Source organism: Pyrgilauda ruficollis, unplaced genomic scaffold, assembly GCF_017590135.1.
Source record: "Pyrgilauda ruficollis isolate IOZ18807 unplaced genomic scaffold, ASM1759013v1 scaffold9, whole genome shotgun sequence".
Lineage (NCBI taxonomy): Eukaryota > Metazoa > Chordata > Aves > Passeriformes > Passeridae > Pyrgilauda > Pyrgilauda ruficollis.
In genome coordinates this window covers 11,047,727-11,067,505 of record NW_024531043.1, presented here as the reverse complement: position 1 = coordinate 11,067,505, position 19,779 = coordinate 11,047,727, and the positions used below count along the sequence as shown (strand labels likewise).

The following is a 19,779-nucleotide window of genomic DNA, read 5'->3' as shown; positions in this document are numbered from 1 at the left end:
CAAAGCCAGGGCTCTGTGGGTTTTGCCTCTTCATTCTCTCAGCAGAAGTGCTGCTGCAACCACAGCTGCTCTGCCTTGATTCTCCTGACACCTTGTCCATGTCTGCTGCCTTAAACCCTCTCCAAGGGAAAAGACTTGTAAGTCAGAGGTCAAGATCTCAGGGTCTTTATCTGAGTGCAGGTACCAACTGCTTGGAAGAACAGATCTGTTATTCCCTGGCACATCTCCTGTGCTTTTCACCACCACACCAGCCCTGTGTCTGGGCTGCTGCATTTAATGCAGTTTACACCATTTGATTGAAGTGGATATGTTGGCTTTTATATTCAACATGGCTTTGAGCACCTCTAGTGATCACACTGACTCACAAAGTCCAGGTCTTTCCTTTCTCTGAACCTTTTCTGGTGTTACCAAGCCCTAGGATCTATTCCATACCCCCAGCATCCTGGCTGCCTTTCTCCAGCAGCACGGTGGGTAAACCACAGCATTATCATTTTGTTTTGTTCTTTATGTGCCTGCTGCTTTTGAGCACTAAGTTGTGTCCCAGCTCAAAGAGTGCCCTTGCAAGAGGACTCCAGTCTGTGCATGTGAATGCTCAGTTTGGATTACACAGTGCTTGAGCTACTGTGCTCCCATCCTGGCCCAAGATCCCCAGTAATGGTACAGCACCAGACTTCACTAACATAGGAGAGTGCTTTCAGATTCCTCTTCCAACAACCAAACTCTCACAGCTTAATAAAGACCACTGAAACAGAATAATGGTTCCACTTGATCAGCTAACTCTGGGTTTGGTTGCATGTCATTTATTTCAACTTGTACAGTGAAGCTTGAACACCTGTGTGGAAAAACACTTAGTTGTTGGTTTATTCTTTCTTCTTAGGTAATATAATTTAAAAGTGATAAATACACAGTATTTAAACTTGATACACCTGATAAAGTTAAATGCATAATAAAGGGGTAGGAATGAAACACAAGCCTTGGTCATTAAACAAACAGTATAAAAATCAGGAATAGTTCAGGACCTTAGAAAAGAAACAGATCAATTGCCTGATAGGTAAGAGGGGACCACCATGGAAAACTACTCAGATAAGAGGCCTGGTTTCCCCTTAGCACTTTCCTGTGTGCTTTCAGAACCAGAAAGGCTTAGTACCCAGCAATAAGCCCACAGTCAGCACCGGGCTTGCTTGGAAGGAAGGGAGAGTTGGGGAAATCAAGCTATCGCCCAGTTCCAAGGCACAAGCAAAATGTTCACTTCACTATAAGGAGAAAGCCAGCATTACTACTAAGGAACAGCAGCTGGGGAACTGAGCAGGTTTATATACACAGTACAGCTTCTCTAACAGGTCATGCATTTAGAGAGATCTCCCTCATATGGCCACGCTTTATGCTTTCAACAGAGCTGACCAACCAGAAAAATCCACATTGTGTTTCCTTCCGAAATGTGCATTCGGCTGCAGCCCCAGCAGAGCCTGCACTGAGGGACACTCGGCTTGGAGAGCACCTTGGGGAAGTGCTGAGTTTAGCATCCTTTAACCAAGCCCATGCAGGCAGGGAGACAATGATCAGTGGGAGTATGTGAGGCCCAGAGACTGGCTGGGCATCAGGGAGCTGGTACAGCTGTTGAGAAGCTGCGTCACACCGGGCAGACCTGTTGGGTCAATGTAAACTGTCTCACCTGACAAATCACAACCAGGGATGGGCAGCACAGAGATCTCTACAACACACCTCTAGCAAACACACACACTACTATGCACTACCTACAAAGAATTGGATCCCCTAGCTTTTTACATTTTTTTTGGCAGATCAAGTCCATTTGCAGGGTTAGAGAACCAGGCTGCCCACTCAAACACACTTCCACAATGAAAAGTCCTGTGTAGGGGGAGCAGGCAGCTGCAGTAGTGCTGGCCCCCAAGTTACCTGTTTGGTTTTCCCATAGCTGAAGCTGCAGGGCTTTGGCATAGCCTCGGACTAAAATGGGAGGAAAACAGTGCGTGTCTTATGGCTCCAAACTCCATAGTATTGCTCCTAAACCACCAACTGTCCTCACTGGCTTTGGAAAGAGGCCAGCAGCACAATACTTCCATAATAAATTGCAATTTAGGGGGAACATTGCTTCAAGTGATCAAAGGTTTAAGGGACAGTTTGGGTAGGCATCTGCACCCTTGCTAATGCTGTCCTGGCTTTAACAAAAACCAGTCTTAACTGGGAATTACCAGGCCAGGTCTGACTGCAGTGGGGCCAAGGACCTCAGCACACTGCTGCTTGTGCTGTCCAGGATAAAATAAAGGAAGACAAGGGAACGGTCACTTTCTAAAGGCAGGGCATCCATGGCCAGGGTTAACAGGCAGAGACCTTACCATTAAACAAGACATTTGGCAGTCTCCTAGTGCCTTCTTCCTGAGGGCAAAGAATTACACCTTATCAGTCCCTCACAAGCTTGGGAGACTCAAATCCTCCTCCTCTGTCAGGTACATCAAATGCCTCGTTCAAGGTCACACAACCACATCAGACTGAGAAAGGAAAAAAATCAGACCTTTTCCCCCCTAGTCCCATGCTCCATCCACAAAACAACTGTACTTACCGTGACCCCCTTTCCTCAGGCAAACCCTGGCTCCTCATTCTCCAGCTTTGTCCGAGCATAGAGAACTTGGGAAAGTGAGTCTGGACGCCAGAGTCTCTCCCACCACATGGCAGATTATTACTTTGTACAAGCACCACAAATAATCAGAGTAATCTGACTGAAGGTGAAAGAGCTCTTCATAAGAAACAATTCATTAACTAGATATACACTTAATTTACTAACAAGCCTCTGATCCACAGGCATTCACAAAGTACTGGTAACAAACTTGCAAAAAATACATAGCATTGGCCCCAGAATCCAGATTAAGAGTTTGGAAAACAAACGTTTCTTTGAAAATTCCTAGCTAATCATTACGATCTTAAATTCTAAGCAAGCCCTAAGTCTATACTTAAAAACCAGCATAAGTTGTATTATTTTTAATTGTAGTAAACCATGTAATGTACATGGAAGTGAAGGATTTTACCCTGAATTTTATAGTTTATAGTATATCTACCTAGATCAAGTAAAATATTTAGAAACAAACTATTAGTGCTTCTTCTGTTTAAAACATTCTAAACACCACCTTTCACTCGTATGTCTGCAGCAAAAATAGTTCAAACTGAACTTAAGCCCTTAAATACCTTTTCCTTTCATACACTGAATACCTAACTTACCAAGTTCTGGTCACACCAAGGCCTCTGGAAAGGTGTTAATTACCTGAGGAGGTAATTAACCTCACTTTTTGAACTTCCTGAAGATGCTGTTTCATACAACTTGGCTCACAAAGGTAGGCATTCTTTAAAAAGCTGAGCAGGTGGGTTTTTGTTTTGTTCCCATGCAGTTAAAAAGGTGTCAATTAAAAACAAACCAGAACAACAAGAAATAGATGCAACAACATTCCTGGTAGGTCGTGAACTCTCAAAGTGCACACGTGTGGTTGGTTTTACTGCTGTGTATGCCACTTGGCTAAAGCTTCACCCTTCTGCATGTGCCCACAGCCACACCATGGGCATCATGCCCCTGGGACGCTGGCGTCAGTCCCTGCAAATTATTTGGCATTAAAGCCAGCTAAAAGCAGTTCAAAATGCATTTTCCTTTGGCTGCTGTGGGTTTTGTTTTGCAAAGCCCTGTTGCTGCTCACCACCACCGCTCACCTCTCCGCTGTCCGCCAGCGCCTCTCCCACCAGAATTCAGCAGTCCAAGTGCTCGGAGATGCTCCATGTTTATGGCAAATAATCAGATGTCTGATAAGGTGTGGTAACATGCTGCTATGTGAGCTCTACATCCAGCATTGTACTGAGATAGCGCCATGTCATGCTGTGTTTGCTCTGGGCTCTGGTCACCTCGTCCCCAGCGCACGCTTGGTGACGTGCCCTGGATTGAGCTGCTCAACAGAACCTTAAAGTCCACGTTCAAGAAAGAAGTTCCTCCTCTCCCACGTTGGGCAAGTCGTTGCATTTCAGGTTATCTTCACTGCCTTGTTTCCTGTTTTCAAAGGAAATAAAACAGTTGCTGAGCGACTCAGAAAAAGGGAAAGGAGGCCATGAGACACCAGTTTCTGCCCCTTCCCTGCCACGGGATCTTTGGGACACTGAGCATGTGTCATCTCTCCCCATGTAACAGGATGGAAGTGCCATAAAACAATGTTTTTCATCCCATCAGAACAGCAGGATATTCCATGTTACAAAAATCCCATAACACAGTTACAGATCAGACAGGTGGGGTGTGAATGTTGCAGTCATGGCCCCCATGAAAGTTTCAAAGCCCAACTATTTAATTTCTCCCCCAGAGCATCAGAAAAAGCTGCAAATGTCTCTTGGGGCCGAGGTGAGGTGATGACACTTACGGCAGCAGGTTTCCAGAGGAAGACAAGGACCGCTCCTCCCTCTTGCTCCCCTCAAACGGGTTCCCAAAGGATCGTTTCCGGATCATCGTTTTAACCAAGATCTGCAAAACCAGAATGCAGTTCATTGGGGTGCTTTCCCTTCATTCAAGAGCAACAGGAACATCCACCTTGCATGCCCAAGTAATTAAAAAAACTAGTGAAAACATGTCAAAGTTCTCTAGAAATCAGAAGGAAGCATCTTTGCATGTCTCCAGCTGCTTAATACAGGGGCTGTATCCTCATCTGAAATCCTTGCAGGTAAGAGCCACACTAGGTGTAAAAGGCTGGAAAGGAGAGCAAAGCCAAGTCTGGGAAGTTTCCTTCCTCTCCAGAAGTAGGTTTTACTGACTACTGCATCCAGTACCTGCAAATTCCCAGTCTTCCATGATTACCTGGCAAAATAATTCACTGGAAAGGGAGAGGGGAAGGAACTGGCACAATTTTACCTTAATGTTCATCTGAAACCAAACTGAAAGCTGGCCATTTGTCCAGCTTTGGCTGCAAAACACAGAGTTATCAATCAGAGACTGGTGGGAAGAGAGATGTGTCAGGATTCTTTCCTGGCATCCCCCAGGTTGTTTTGCTGGTGGGAGCAGACAACAAGGTGAGCAGCACTGGAACCTGCCTCAGCAGGGGCATCCCTGAGAGCCCCTGACTCCATTTGATGTTGCTTCTCATCCCTCGGTGCCTCATTTATCTGCTCACCAGGGCGCACAGAGAACTCTTCTGTGTCTGAAGGCGAGGGTGTTTTAAGAGTCAAAGCCATGTGAGTGAATCTCATACTGGAGTGTCAACGCCAGCACTTGGCTGCACAAAGATCAGGCACCAGAGGGTAATTCTGAAGATCAAATGCAAATGTGAAAATACCACATTTGCCTGGAGGCAGTGTGTTATCTAAGAGTCAAAGAGGTGCAGTAAAATCTGATTTGTCTTGAGCTGTGCTGAACACACCTGGATTTCAACAGGGCTGGGAGTACTGAGCCTACTGATCAAGTTCCCTCTGAACAGGAAAAAGAGGGGTAGACCCCTCATCAATGGTGATCTCTTTAGAGCAGCATCTGCTTTTTCAGCCTGAGCAGCACAAGGTGCATTTGCATATTCACACAGCTGTGGTCAGTGAGATTTCTTCAGGGCATCCAAAAGGGAGAGAGCTCCAGAAATGAGGCCAGATGTGGGCACAGTATGGATGGAAAAGGGGCTTCACAGGGAAACCTGTTCTTCAAAAAAATCACAGCCTGGGTGCTTACAGGCAGATAACACCAGGCCAGGGAACTGTGAATGGTCGCTCGCGGTTTCTCCTAATGCAAGTGCTGGCGGCACCCAAAGAAATCATTAGGTTCAAAACCACAAAGGATTTCACTTTCTACACAGGACAGGGTTACAATGTGGTTCTCACCACCACAGTGGGTTGCAGAGAATAAAAATATGAGCTTGAAAAGAGATGAGATGAAGTCACCAAGAATAGCTCCAGGCGGGGGCTGATGCACATCATGGCCCAGATAAAATCTCCATCCCAGGAACCTCCCACAACCCCTCTGGCTGGACAGGCAGAACAGGGCAGGAGCTCCTTGTGCCTGGCCAGAACATCTGCTCCTGGCCACAGGCAGGTTCTGGACCAGATGTTCTTTTGCCCTGAGCAAATACAGTGATATTTAGGCAGCCAGCTCAAGCATGAAGACCATCAACCCACTGACAGTTACCTTTGAAACTGCTCTAAAAAATTCCCCTGCAGTGTGGGGTACGGCCATGTCCAGTAAGCTGCTGAGACCCTGAGACACCCAAGAGTCTTGCAGCACTTGTTTCCAAGTGTGGGAAGGTCTCTGCTCTAATCCTGCCCAATGCTTCTGCCCTTCAGCAGTGACCTCCAGCTGCTCAGTGCCACCTCAGCAGGCGTGGACCCCACTGTGCATCCACAGGCCATCAACTCCTTTGTACTCACCACGGTGGCCAGGCTGGGGATGTGCTTGACTGAATTCTCCACTTCCTCCTCCGTCACCTCGACGAGGGTGCAGTTCTCATCCTCCGTGGGCAGCAGCTCCGCTCCGTTCTTGGTGACCCAAGGGTGCAACTTCAATTAATAACACAGCCTGTCAGGAACGATTTCCCTTTTTTCGTAACTCAAACAACACAAGCCTGGCAAACGCATCTCCTTGTCCAAGCTATGGCCCCTACGTGCTCCTGAAATGCCAGGGAGCAGGGCAGGGCTGTGCCATGTCACCAGTGAGCCACCTCACCTGGGTGCCACCAGGAACTGCACAGCCTGGAGCAGAAAATGTCATGGTGTGGCTCATCCAGAGCCAGCACTGGCCCCAGCTACACAACCAAACCATAACCTGGGTGACCTACAGCACTGGGCATCTCTGGGCTTTAGGGAAGGAGACCTATCTTCACTCTCATCTTATGGATGAGACAGCACCAGGAGGCAGGAGAAATTTATTCCAGTCCTCACATATGAGCAGCAGTGATGGGGAGACCCACTGAGCCCTCGTCCTGGAGCTGGTTTAATCCATGCCTGAAGGCAGAACCCCTGTTTCTCCTTGCCCACACACCTGGTGACTTGGTCGGCTGCAGGAGGAGCACAAAAGGTTCCGCAATTCCCCCGCAATCCTTTCCCCCTACCTTGGTCTCCATTCTCTCAGCTTCTCGCCCCTTCCAGGCTCCCGCAGGGGCGAAGGACCAGAAATCTCCTGCGAAAGGCTGTTGCACAGTACTTTCCTGGTAGCAGAGGAAATACTGTACTCAGGGGATTTCCTTTTGCCTGCCACTTCTATAGGCACCAGAGGTCCCAAAGCTGAGCAGGTCCCAGAGCAGGGGAAGGAGCTGGGACTTACCTGCCCAGGGGCCCTGGGCACAGGGGGAGGACCTAGCCTGGCGCGATCAAACTGACTCCCAAAAAAAGCCGAGCAAGGAGAACCCAACAGAAGTGAAGCCACAGCCAGCACCAGGAAACTGGGTCAGTACCTTGATTTCTGGGACCGAAATCCTAGATTCAGGATTTTTATCCAACATCCGTGTAATCAAATCCTTCAAGAAGTCCGTAACTTCTGGCCTGTGGAAGGAAGAAGGGAGAGATATGAGATGGGGAAAGGGATGGGTGCTGCCTCTGTTCTTCACCTCAGTGCCAGCTATTATGAGCCTTCTGAGCAGAGGGGCTGGAGACTCCAGCCCCAATAGGGAGGCAGCTCTGGGTTCTTGTACACCTCCTCTTCTCCAAACCCCCAGAAAAAGCAAAATATTCCCTTTTGAGGCAATGTGAAGTGTGATCCCACATGTACAGGGCAGGGAGAGACCAACTGAAAGCCTGAATTTTGCAAAACCACAGAAGAGCAGGGCCAGCCCTACCCAGGCACTGCTTGAGAAACAAATGAGCTGTAAAATAAGGATTGATGGGTTGTTTTTGTTTTTGAGTACTTACTGGTCTGGGAACTCCAACGTTTGGGTCTTGATTTTATTGTGTAAACTCAAGATCCTTTCATCCATAAAAGGGCACTACCACAAAATAAAAGAGCAATGAGGAAATCAACAACTTCTGTTAAGAGGCAGCAGTGAGGCAGCCAGAGGATCATCAGGATCTCATAGGGTTTGAAGGAAAGCAAAGATCCAGTTACAGGGAAATTCCAGAAGATTTCCAATTATATCAATGTCTACTTTTAAAGTCAAGAAAGGAACATTTAACCAAAAATTACCAATAACTAAAAGAACTCCTTTCCTAAAAAAATCTGCTCAAAACCAGAATTTTTTCCACTGGGGAAGAAGAGATGCCCAACCCTTTTGACTGCACCCATCCCAGGGACAGGCAGAAGGTTTCCCATTTCCATCCACACATCCTCATCTCCACTCAGCTCAACAGGGACACAAGGTACCAGTCCCACTGCTTACCTGGAACAGTGGAGGCACAAACCAACCCCCCAAACACCAACAGCACTGAAAAATCCATCTCATTACCTGCCCAAACACGAAGCAGTACAGCGTGATCCCCATGGCCCAGACATCCAAAGCCTGCAGAGTGAAGAAAGCACAGTTAAATCAACAACAAGATTTCTGTTTGTGCAAGGTTAGTCCAAGACCATTCAAATTGCTCTTAAATACCTTTCCAGAGAAGATTTTCCTGGTTTCTGAGAGGGTTTCTGGGGCCATGAAGGCAGGAGTGCCCACTGTGTTGGTTAAGAGGGCATCAGCTCCCTTGAACTCGTTGCTCACTCCAAAGTCAGCGATCTTGATGTGCCCATCTTCCCCCACGAGGAGGTTGGAAGGTTTAATATCCCGATGGATAATCTTCTGATAGTGCACTGCAGCCAGAGGGACAATGAGTGGTGCAGCAGCAGCACTGGTTTGCAGCAAAGGAGCCATGAGGGCTCTGTGTGGCTCTTTCTGCTAACACCACAACCAGCCCCAGCTTTAAAAGCCCCCATACAGCATGAGCCACCAGAAACGGCCCCGTACACCAGCAGAAAGGCCAGCTCCAGGTGTTCAGAAAAAAACCCAAAATAAGAAATCCCATTCTTTTTGCAGAGACACTTACAGTATTCAATGCCCTTGATCAGATCCTGGAAGTAGAACCGAGCCTGGTCCTCACTGAGAGGTTTCAAGGTTGGGATTTCCATCACAGGGCTGTGAAGGCAACAGAGAACAGAGTTCACTCTCTACCTGGATGTGCTGAAACAGGGCCCAAAGGCTTTGTCACTGGCTGGTGACAGCACACAACCCCAAACACAGGTACTCAGGCCAGGGAAATGCCACTGAAACCTCAAGCCCCAGCCATGAACCTCCCCATCACCTCTGCACCCCATTCCCACAGTGGTGGCCAAGCTCTGCCACCACAAACCCATCTGCTGTTCAAGTGTTAGTAGGATTAAATTTGGAATTCAGTACTCACCCCTGCTTCACCAGCTCAAACACTGCAACACAAAAGAGAAGGTGATTACAGATTGCTTACAGGGTATGGCTCCTGCGAGCACAGCCTCAGCACAAAAGCAATTATTTTAATGACAAAAATTCTAAAAATAATATGTTGTTTTTAAAAAGGAGATGCTGTCTTATGCAAGGCACATGCCATTTAGGTTGCTCCTGTTTTCAGTTAAGGGGATGCTGCTAGCTATCTTCTCAGTGTTGCAGCTTCAGCATCATGAAGTGTCCTCCATGGCACACAAAAGCTCTTGGTTTTGTTTGCCACCAAAAAGGCTGAGCCCACACCTTGGGCAAACCTCAGTGCTTGGCCATGAAGGCATCCCATGCTCCTCCACTAGTACAGGCTGAACATAAATGATAGGAAAAAAAAAGGCTTTCTTCAAAAGTTGTGTATTACCTGAAGCAGCAACTGCAGTCTGCCAGGCATGTTGGGATGTGGCTCATTTGTACCTTGGATAATTAACTCGTGCCTTTTTCCCAAAGCCAGAGAAATAAAACTGCTTTCTATCATTCCAGTTTCAAAGCTGAGAACATCAATGCTAGTGCCTCTCATGGCAAAGCATGCCCTGATGTTGAACTAATGCCAATAAAGTGCTATAAAGCACTCTTATCTCTGTTCACAACCCAGACTGCATCTCATTTGCTCCTCCAGCACATCAGGCTATACCCACAGTGGAGGAGAGACCCAGCCCTGCACACAGAGCTGCTCCAAAACACAGTGGGAAGCTTTTGCCCCATCCCTCTGACACCCCAGGGCAGTGGGCATTTACCCATGTACAGGTGATCCTCACTGGGGTCATCCAGGACCTGCCAAAAGAAGCAAAAAGGCAATTAAACAGTGCCAAGAAAGCCTTGCAAATTAAGCATTGTGATATTTATTTAGCAGCCATCTCAGTTCTGCACCATCTGCACCATCAGCACGGTCTGCTCATCTCTGAGCTTCTACCCACAAGAGTAGGGAAAAAAAGAGGACAGAGATGTAGCTGTACTTCAAGGAAGCAAATATTTAAAACACACAGGAAGCATCATCTGACTCATGAGCCAAATAAACTCCAGCCTGCACATCCTTAATTCTTGATTTTTGGACTGTTTCATACAGGCAGTGGGTGGAGGGCAAGGCAGCTGCACTGTTGAACTCACAGAAACACCAGTTCTTCCCCAAAACCTGTCTCAGCACTTGTTTCCTCCACAGAAGAAACATTTTTCTGCATTTTCCTTTCTGAGCAGGAAAGAAAAAAATCTATTGGGAGGTGAAAATAAAAACCTTCTAAACTAAGGAAAACACAAAATTCTTCCAAAGGCAGGATCTTGCCCTTGCTCCCTTCTGGGGTGACTCTCCTTCACCCAGCCCACCCCTGCAGCACTCAGGCTCCATCACGCTCAAGGATGAGGTTTGGAAAGGGGCCAGCGCTCACCTCCACCAGCTTCACCACGTTGGGGTGGTCCAGCTTCTTCAGGATGGCAATCTCCTGGTAGACCTGTTCGATGGGCCCCCTGCGCTGCAGGCAGCCCTCGGAAGCAGCTTTGGCCCCGCGGGGCGGCGGGCGGCCTGTGGGAAAGGCAAAGATGTGTCCAGCTGGGACAGGATCCCAAAAACATCCCCCACCCAAAAGGTTTTCTGCCACTTACGGGGGAAGCCCGCCTGTCTCATCAGCTTCTTTTTTGAGAGAACCTTCATTGCCTGCGAGAGGGAAACAAATGTGGAATTTGGGGCAAGTCAAGGGTAAAATGTGGCTGGTGGGATGGGGCAGGGAGTCAGCAGAGGATCCATCCCCCTCCCACCTGCCCCACTGCAGGCTCTGGGGCTGTGTGCTACTCACATAGTAGGTGTTATCATCCTCGTTGTAGGCCAGCTTCACCACCCCATAGGAGCCCTGGAGAGGGGCACAGCCATAGGGTACAAGTTAGGGACAATCCAGAAAACCCCCAACACCAACCCAGGCTCCTCCACAAACCCACCCCACAGGGATCACAGAGCTGGTGGGCGATGCTGGAATGAGCAGGGGGTGTACAGTCTGACATCACTCTGGCAGCAAAGAAAAGCTTCAAATGCCCCGTTGTGTGGGAGGGAGGGGGAAGGGGGGAAATTAGTAATAATTTTAAAAATATACAGTTCAGTTCGCACCACTCAGAACAGAACAGCGAGCAACAAAGAGCTGCCATGGCGAGTGGCTGGACTTGCTCCTATTCTGGAGCATTCCCATGACTGGAAAGTGAAAGCAAGCCTGACAGCCTCCCAACCCAAAACCCCTCATCCCACCCCAAACCCAATATTCACCTTTCCAATCTCATCCTTCAGCTTGTACTGGTTGAGCTGCACACAGTCCTGTTGAGAGAGAGCGGGGAAGTTTGGCATGAGCCACAAAGCTGCTCACATTTGCTCTTCTCTTTTTAAATCTCCTGCAAAACTTTCTCTGCAAACTCATACCCCATCCTGCTCTGCCCAAGCACCCGCATGGGGCTGGGCAGCTTTGATTCATGAGCCACAAAACCACCCACCAAGGCACACGTTGGTGTGTTTATAGAGGGCTAATTGCAAACATTAACGCTGGGCAGGCGATCCTGTCCTGTCCACTCATGTGGAATGAGAGCGAAGGACAGGGAGAGCCCTGAGGGGTTTACTGCTGGTGACCTGGCGCCGAGTAATTTTATTTCTTCTGGGCAAAGCAGCCACTTGCTGCCTGTTTTCTGTCAGGCTGGGGGCAGGCAGGCCTGTTTTATCTTTAGATCTCAGTGAACTTCTCTGGTTTTTTTTACTTTAAGGAGTAAAGAAAGAAGCTTGTGCTACACTCCTGGCTTCCATCAAACACAGCCGTGAGAGCTGGTGGCATCAGCAAAAGGCACGAAAACTGGTGAGTTGGGGTCTCACCTCCCTGAGGGCTGTCCCCATGGACCAGGATGTCCCAGGGTCCCCTGCCACACACCTGCAGACATGCCATGGGGGTTTATCCCAAAAAAAACCAAGCAAGAAGAAATGCCACAGTGGGAAAATCCAGGCTGGACTGGGGCAGGAAAACTGCAGGAGCAGTGTTCATCCCCCTCACCTGTAACTTTCATCCCCCTCACCTGTAACGTTCATCCCCCTCACCTGTAACATTCATCTTCCTCACCTGTAACATTCATCCCCCTCACCTGCAACATTCATCCCCTCACCTGTAATGTCCATCCCCCTCACCTGTAACGTCCATCCCCCTCACCTGTAACATTCATCCTCCTCACCTGTAACATTCATCCCCTCACCTGTAACATCCATCCCCCTCACCTGCAATCCTGTGATGGACACACGGTTGGACTCCACCGTCGGCCGCCGCGGCAGCCGTGGGGAGGAGTGCGGGGACGTCACCGGGGAGTAGGGGAGGGAGGGGTAGATGAAGCGTTGGTTGGCACCGTCGCCGTGCCCGGGCGAGCGGGCGGCCTGCGGCCGCTCCTGCAGGGACAGCTTGCGGCCGGAGAGGTGCAGCTTGCGGCCATCCCCAAAGCCCTCGGTGCCGGGCACGTCCATCTCCTCCTCGCTGGCGCTCCCCGCGGCCTCGTGCTCGGTCACCACGATGAGCGAGGCCATGCTGGCGGGGCCGGGGCTCAGCGCCGGGGGGTCCCGCAGTGCCGTGGGGGCTCGGCGGCCGCAGCCTCCGGCGCAGCAGAGGGGCTGTGGGGCGGGCAGGCTGCTGGGGACACGTGACGGCGTGGAGGGACCGATGGCCTCATCCTGGCCATGCTGTGGTGGGGAGATGTGCCTGCAAACACAGGATAGAGGGTCGGCCAGACTCTCCAGAAAGCGGGATTTCCTGCTGGTCATTGTGCTACAGATTGATTTATTCATTCTGTAGGGAATGGTGAAGCCGAGGGCAGCAGTGCAGGATAGCACCAGGATGCACAATCACCCTGCCATGGGACAGACCCCAGGCCAGAGCCAGCCACCACTGCTCCTTCCACCCTTTTTATCTAAATACCTCCAGGGAATAACAACTCCATCATCTCCACTATGGAAATACTCCAAAGGGGTTATTTTAAAGGGGCAGGATAAAGAATTGCACTATACTGGCATAAATACCACTGAGTTCCCTACTTTACTGCTCAACGTGGGCACATCTCTGCCAAGTCTCCCCAAACAAAGCAGTTCAGGGGTACAAGGACCCACTTACCAAGTGTGGGGTGCAGGACCAGCCCCCTGGCTCACTGCTTCCTCCCACAGCCCATCATTGCCAGTGATTTCTGTTCCTCGCCCTGTGGCCTTTTGTGCAAAACTCAGGTACCCAAACCTTGAGATAAATTAGAAAACTGTTAGCAGCCAAAAAAAAAAAAAATTAAAAATCAAATAATTAAGTGATAATTAAAAAAGAGGAGAAAATTATGTTAATTCACACATGCCAGACACTCTACAGCACCTGGGGCTGTTCAGTGGTTGGTTGGCTGTAAACCATTGCTCTTCCCTGCCCCAACATTGGTGCTGTTTTTAATTTCTAGGTTAACAAGTTACCACAGAAGGAAGTGAAAAAAAAATATCCTGAAACAACCAGCCCAGGAGCAGGAACAGGGTTTGAGGCTTTTTTCTGCCTGGTTCCCACACCTCGACGAGGCGGCCGGTTAAAATTAGCTCCACTCATCTCCATTGAAGTTTCCGTGCTGCACCCGCAGCACAACCACTCTGAATCAGCCCAGCAGAAATTACGGGTCAAGTACAGAAATCAAATCGTCTCCCCCGTCCTCGAGGCTTCACAATGGCCTAATTGCTGTTTTCAACACTGATCTATAAACCAGAGCTTTTGTGCCCAAGTGGGATCGGCCCGGAGCTGAAGCCAACGCGGCACCGCTCACTGCTCCGAGGCACGGAGAAGCACAGGGATGGGGAGGCTATAAATAAGCCAACGAACAGCAATGAGGACAAACTATTCCAGAAACACTGAGTTTTGTGGGGCTGAATCCACTGCTGGACAGGGCTTTGCTGGATGAGAGAGCCAGGAGCCACCAGCCAAGTCAAATTCCCCCCGCAGTGCTGCTGGCAGCTCACGGCAGTGTTTTAATGCACTCCCAAATGGATTAAAACAAACAGGCAGCCCCCCCATTCATCCTGAATTCACAGGGATGCATCCCGAGGCCATTTGCCTGGCCTGCTTTGGGCACCCCTCCAGTGGGCACATAAAAATAGCTGCCCTGAAGCCGGAGCTGATCCAGAATGCTGTGCCCTCTACCCTTACCGTGCTCTGCGGCCGCACCAAAAAAGGCAGCTCATCGGGGCAGCCTTGGGATGAAACCACCCCAGGAACATCGCTGGTAGCAACATCAGTCCCCAGCAGTGCCACAGCATGGCTGGGCATCCCATCCTGCCCCCAGAGCATCACCTGCATCCTGATTTCCAAGGGTTCCTGATAAACTTTGCCAGGCTTGAGCAAAATTGAGTTATGAAGCCTCAGTCACACTTGAGAGCTGAGCGTGTCTGGCTGGCGGGAGTTAATTGGCTTGACCAGGATAAACATATCAAGTCTGATTAATTCAAGCAGGCTTCCTCAGGCTCTATAAACTAAAAGTCATCCAAGCCCCATCCTAACATCATCTGAAGTGGGAAATCAGAGGGGTTTTCCCTCTGCGTGTGTGCAAAGGGTCAGAGGATGGGGGTTTTAAGAAATTGCCGAGATGACACCTCATCTGAGAGAAACCCAAAAGTGGGGTCACACTGTTGAACACAACCCTCATCCTTAATAAGCACATGAGGAGGAGGTGAAGAACAGCTGTATTCCCAGCCAGAGAGAAAAGTAAAATAGCTGAAACGAGGGCAGTAATCCCAAAGAGAGAAAATACAGCCTGGGGGCTTTGGTTTCACCAACCCATCAGGGCTCTTGCCTGGGGAAAAGCAGCACATTCTGGTATGAACTCCAGCAGATCCTTATGTAAAAAGGAGCAGCACATGCCCACAAAATCCTCAGGAAATATAACAGCCTGGTGTATAGGAATGATTTATCGGCACAGCTTTTGGCTGCAATCCATATATAACCCATAACGGCTGCAGCAGGATTATCGAAGCAATCAGTCTCGCATCTAATTCAGCAAGGAGAGGGATATTAAAATGAAAAGAGGTCTGTGAAACCCTGGCAGCAGCTCTCCCTCTCGCTCAGCGTCCACGTGGCTTGAGCAGAAGCGAATGGGAGTGGAATCAGCCCCCGCGAGGCTGAGGGGTTTTCACAGCCCCTCGGCCGCCCCAGCTCTGCGGGAGCGCCTGGGCCCTGCCTGGGCCCTGCTGGATTTCCACACATCCGGAGGGGAACACACTGACCGATTCCAGGCGAGTGCAGAGGTGTGGGTGACACCTCGCAGCCAGCACTGGCTGCAGGGATTTCAGTCAGAGCCTGAGGAGGCATCTGCCTGCCCTTCCCTCCCCGGAGCTGTTTCTCTACCCAGATGCAGGGGATGCACGCTCGCCTTCCCCACACCTGTGTCACTGTGGCAAGGCCAGACACAGTGTCAGGATCAGACCCTCCCAAGGGAGTAAGACTTGGTGGCAGCTCAGCAGTGACCCCTCCATCCATCCTTCCATGGGGGTCAGCTCACACATCGCAACTTCAGCTGTTTATAACAAAACTGAACTCAAAACACCAAAACCAGGGCTGATTTTACTTGCAGAGATCCTCCCCTGCTACTGCTGGAGGCTGGTTAAAAGCCAAGCAGGACCAGCCTGGGGCAGTTATTGGTCTCCCTGGGCACAGTCCAGTGGCTATTTTGCTTTCCCTGGTCACGGTCAGCAGTGGAAGTGCCCGTGCCAAGAGTGGTGTCATCTGCAGCAACGGGGGCATCGATCACAGTTTCCCTTCCTACGGGTGAGCACAGACCTTGCCAGAAATATATTAGTCACTGTAGTATACAAAGACCATATGCATGCCCCACCTGACTTTTAATGGGAAAAAAAATCTCTCAGAAGCTTTTCTAGAAGTCAGAGGACACCCAAATTTATGAGATACTGGAAACAGGTGCCCATGCCCCATCTAGGACAGGTCCCTGTGACCAAGAAGCAAAGTTTTCCATCATCCCCAGGGAGAATGGAAGAGCCTCCTGCACTGCCTGGCCCAGCCAACACAGAGTGGAAAGAATTGGGGGGAAAAAATGCAAAGCCAGTCTGGTAGCATTGTAGTGTCACAACACCCAGCAGCAGGGTGATTCAACAGGAATCACAAAAACATCTTTATCAAGGTTTTTTTATAATTATGAGGATACTGCCTAATACTGATGAAGCAATATATAACGAGCATCCCAAAAGAGCCTAAGCTCCAGAGATGATGTTGAGCATGGACCAGGACAAGCTCAGGGCACCTCCATCACCTTGTCCAGCACTGCCAAGCAATTCCTAGCTTTCCTGGAAACATCAGTTCCAGCCCACGATGCCCACAATAGAGGAAACTAGAGCAGCTCTCCGCTTTGTGAACACCACTTAAAAGACATTAAGGCAGAGTTGAAAGCAAAGGCTCCTCCAAATTACCTCTCCGGAACAGACACCCCTCACAGCACACTCAGGTATGGGCTTTTGGGGTTTGCCTCTGCCTCAGGGGAGGGGCTGTCTCTGTGGGTGTGGGCCATGAAGGCAGCTCTGGTGCCCACAGCTGCCACACATCCTCTCCACAGCACGGTATTCCTGTCCCTGAGGACAACCTGGTCCTGTCCCCAGGGGTGGTTTCTGCCCCTGCAGCATTGCAGCGAGCCCAGAACCCATCACACCAGCTTCCCGTGGTCATCTCACTTCTGCTCTTGGTCTCGACTGTTACCTTCATGCCCCTGATGCTCTGTGCCGTGCACGTGGCTGCAGGGCGGCATCCCACCTCCTAACCACGCTCTGCCACTCGCAGCAGCCCAACCTGTGGCTTCTAATGAGACCTGTCCCCCGTACACAGCCGCTCCACCAGCTCCATCCCCTCTCACTTGTCCCTTGACCTTAAAAACCCCTCCTTCCCCCAGCCCCGTGGCCTATCCTTCCCCGGCACCCCTGATCCCGGCCCTCGAGCCCCGGACGGGAGCCCCGTGGGGTCTGTGGCACACGCGGTGCGGCCACCCGCTGCCATCGCCGCGCCCGGGGTGCCGCCGCCCGCCGGTGCCGCGGCACGTGTGGGGCCGGGGGCAGCGGGATGTCCGCGGGGCCCGGGCGGCCACGGCGCGGGATGGGGAAATGACAGCAGCGAGCCCGCACCGCGGGGGTGTCCGCACAGGCCGCCCGCCAGAGAGCCCCGTGCGGAGGCGACGCCGTTCGCCGTCCCCAGGGCAGCCCCAGCCGCGGCTCCATCCCCGCTCCATCCCCGGCTCGGCCGCCCCCGCCCGCGCGGTCCCTCCGGGCGCGGCTTTGTCTCCGCCACCGCGGGCGCATCCCCCGCCCGGGCCCGCCCGGCCTCCCCGCCCGTTCCCGCAGCACCGACCTGGCGGGGAGCGACCCCGGGACCCCGCAGCCCCCGCCGCGCTGGGCCGGAGCGCCGCTGCCCGGCGCCGCCTTCGCTTTCGGTTCCGCTCCGGCGGCGGCAGCGGGAAGGAGGGAGGGAAGGAGGGAGGGAGCGATGGAAGGAGGGTGGGAGGGAGGGAGAGAGGGAGGCCCCGCTCCGCCCCGGGGAAGGGCAGGTTTCCCCCCCGGGCAGCCGCATCCTGCCCGCCCGCCCCCTGTAAGCCGCTGTAGCGGTATGTTTTGTTCTTTTGTTTATTTACAAAATTCTCCCCAGTGTTTTATTCCCCCCCGGGCCGCGCGGCCCCGCGTCCCCTCCCCGCGGGATGCAGCGCGGAGCCCCGGCCGGTCCCGCTGCCGCCGACCCCGCTGCGGGCTCCCCGCGTCCGCCTCGGAGGGACCCAAGCCCGGCGCCGCTTCCTCGCCCTGCCCCGTGCAAAGCCTGGGCTCCCAGCGGCAGGTCGGCTGGGGGCAAACCGGGTTACCTGCGCCAGCTCCCCCGCACTCAGCGATTGCCCAAATCATCACCTAAAGGGGAGCTTTGGAAACCGGTTGTTTGGAAATGTCACAGAGGCCAGCACCAAAGAGTTCCCACTCAAGCTGCAGCTCTGTACGCTGAGACAGAGCTCACGGGCACGGCCTTTAACATACCAGCCCTCGGCAAACATACCCCGTGCTTTGTCCAGTATTTGGGGCTTGTTTTTATTTCTATCCAGGACCATTTCTGTACCAACCTCACCCCCGGTTTTCTTTTCATGAAGCAACAGCTTCAGCCTTGAGCAGATGCAAATACCACCGCTGGCCAAACCCTCTTCCTCATTTTGCTTCGAGGCTCGTTTGTGGGCACCACTTTGACACTGTAGAGCTCCCCAGAGCAGAGCCAGTCTTCCCTGCCAGCTTTGTCGATAAACACTGTATTTCTGACCAGAACCTTGAAAGCCACTCTAAAAATCAGGTTTATGCACTTACCGAAACGCCATAGGTGCTCCAAACGTTTTAAGGATTAAACTCCTCGATGTCGGCTAAAAACAGCAGAGAGGGAATGAGCCATCGCCAGTGTTCCACCAAGCTGGGTTCCCCTTCGCCGTTGGAAACCTCGTTTTAAAATCAAGGCCTTGATGATCTGCCAACCGCCCTGATGCAGCACTAATTAATGGAATGTGTAAACTAACACCGGACTATCCTTGTCTCAACCACACCCTAGTGCTTCTCTCTTCCTCCTTGCCTGACCCAGCTCCAGCAGAACCAGGTTTAGGTCTGGTCTGGCAATGCCACAGTTAAATCTGCTGCTTCCAAGCAGGGTAGCTCCTGGGCTTTAATGATGCTCAGCTTTTCTACAGTCACCAGGTGACTGGCACCCACAAAAGGTTTACACTCACAGGAGTGCAATCCTGTCTGCCCTCAAATTCCACACTACAGTCAAATTCCACACAGTCACAATGTTCCAATTTTCTTCCAAAATGAGGATCTCATTGCTGGCAGTCAATGCCAGCACATCACATAATCTGTTATAGAATGGTTTGGGATAGAAGGGATCTCAAAGTCCACCCATGGGCAGGGACACCTTCCACTATCCCAGGTTGCTCCAAGCCTGTCCAACCTGGCCTTGGACACTTCCAGGGATGAGACAGCCACAGCTTCTCTGGGCAACCTTCCCACCCTCACAGGGGAGAATTTCTCCCCAATATCCCATCCAACCCTGCCCTCTGCCAGTGGGAAGCCATTCCCTGTGTCCTGTCACTCCAGGCCCTTGTCCAAAGTCCCTCTCCAGTTTTCTTGGAGATTTCTTGGCCCCTCCAGATACTTCAGTCAGCTGTGATCTCCATCTATTCACCCATAAAAGCAGAGCAGGTGAATGACACACAGTGCTGAGGGGAGAACACACACAATAAAAACATTTCAGCTGAGCTGGGGCTGTTGTTTCCCACTCTTCACCGTCCTCATCCCCCCTCTGCACAAGGACACATGAAACAACAGTGCCAGGACTTTGCACTGTTGCACCTCTCTGACTGAATCCTGTTT

General features: G+C 51.1%; 1 protein-coding gene across 3 annotated transcripts; it reads right to left on the bottom strand.

Moving 5' to 3' along the window:
* Window positions 1-778: 778 nt before the first annotated feature.
* CAMKK2 (calcium/calmodulin dependent protein kinase kinase 2) lies at window positions 779-18,831 on the bottom strand. Of its 3 annotated transcripts, none has more exons than XM_041488805.1 (18): window positions 18,727-18,831; window positions 13,493-13,609; window positions 12,613-13,084; window positions 11,629-11,676; window positions 11,171-11,224; window positions 10,980-11,031; window positions 10,766-10,899; window positions 10,121-10,157; window positions 9,319-9,340; window positions 8,965-9,053; window positions 8,532-8,731; window positions 8,388-8,441; window positions 7,858-7,931; window positions 7,404-7,491; window positions 7,062-7,157; window positions 6,382-6,510; window positions 4,404-4,504; window positions 779-4,042 (listed from the first exon to the last, which is right to left on the bottom strand). In XM_041488805.1, exons 1-18 carry the CDS (start codon window positions 18,735-18,737, stop codon window positions 3,970-3,972), a joined length of 1,851 nt encoding a protein of 616 aa, XP_041344739.1. In that variant the 5' UTR covers window positions 18,738-18,831; the 3' UTR covers window positions 779-3,969. The 3 variants fall into 3 exon arrangements, with proteins under 3 accessions (XP_041344739.1, XP_041344741.1, XP_041344740.1); XM_041488807.1 differs by lacking the exon at window positions 18,727-18,831 and adding an exon at window positions 17,741-17,857; XM_041488806.1 differs by lacking the exon at window positions 7,062-7,157.
* Between the last annotated feature and the right edge of the window lie 948 nt (window positions 18,832-19,779).

Bases quoted from the DNA above. Each gene is read 5' to 3' on its own strand.
- CAMKK2 (XM_041488805.1), bottom strand. The intron at 11,677-12,612 runs GTGAGGGGGATG...CTCTCTCAACAG, and splicing joins TGTCCATCACAGGATTGCAG to GACTGTGTGCAGCTCAACCA. The intron at 10,900-10,979 runs GTAAGTGGCAGA...CCTTTCCCACAG, and splicing joins GAGACAGGCGGGCTTCCCCC to GCCGCCCGCCGCCCCGCGGG.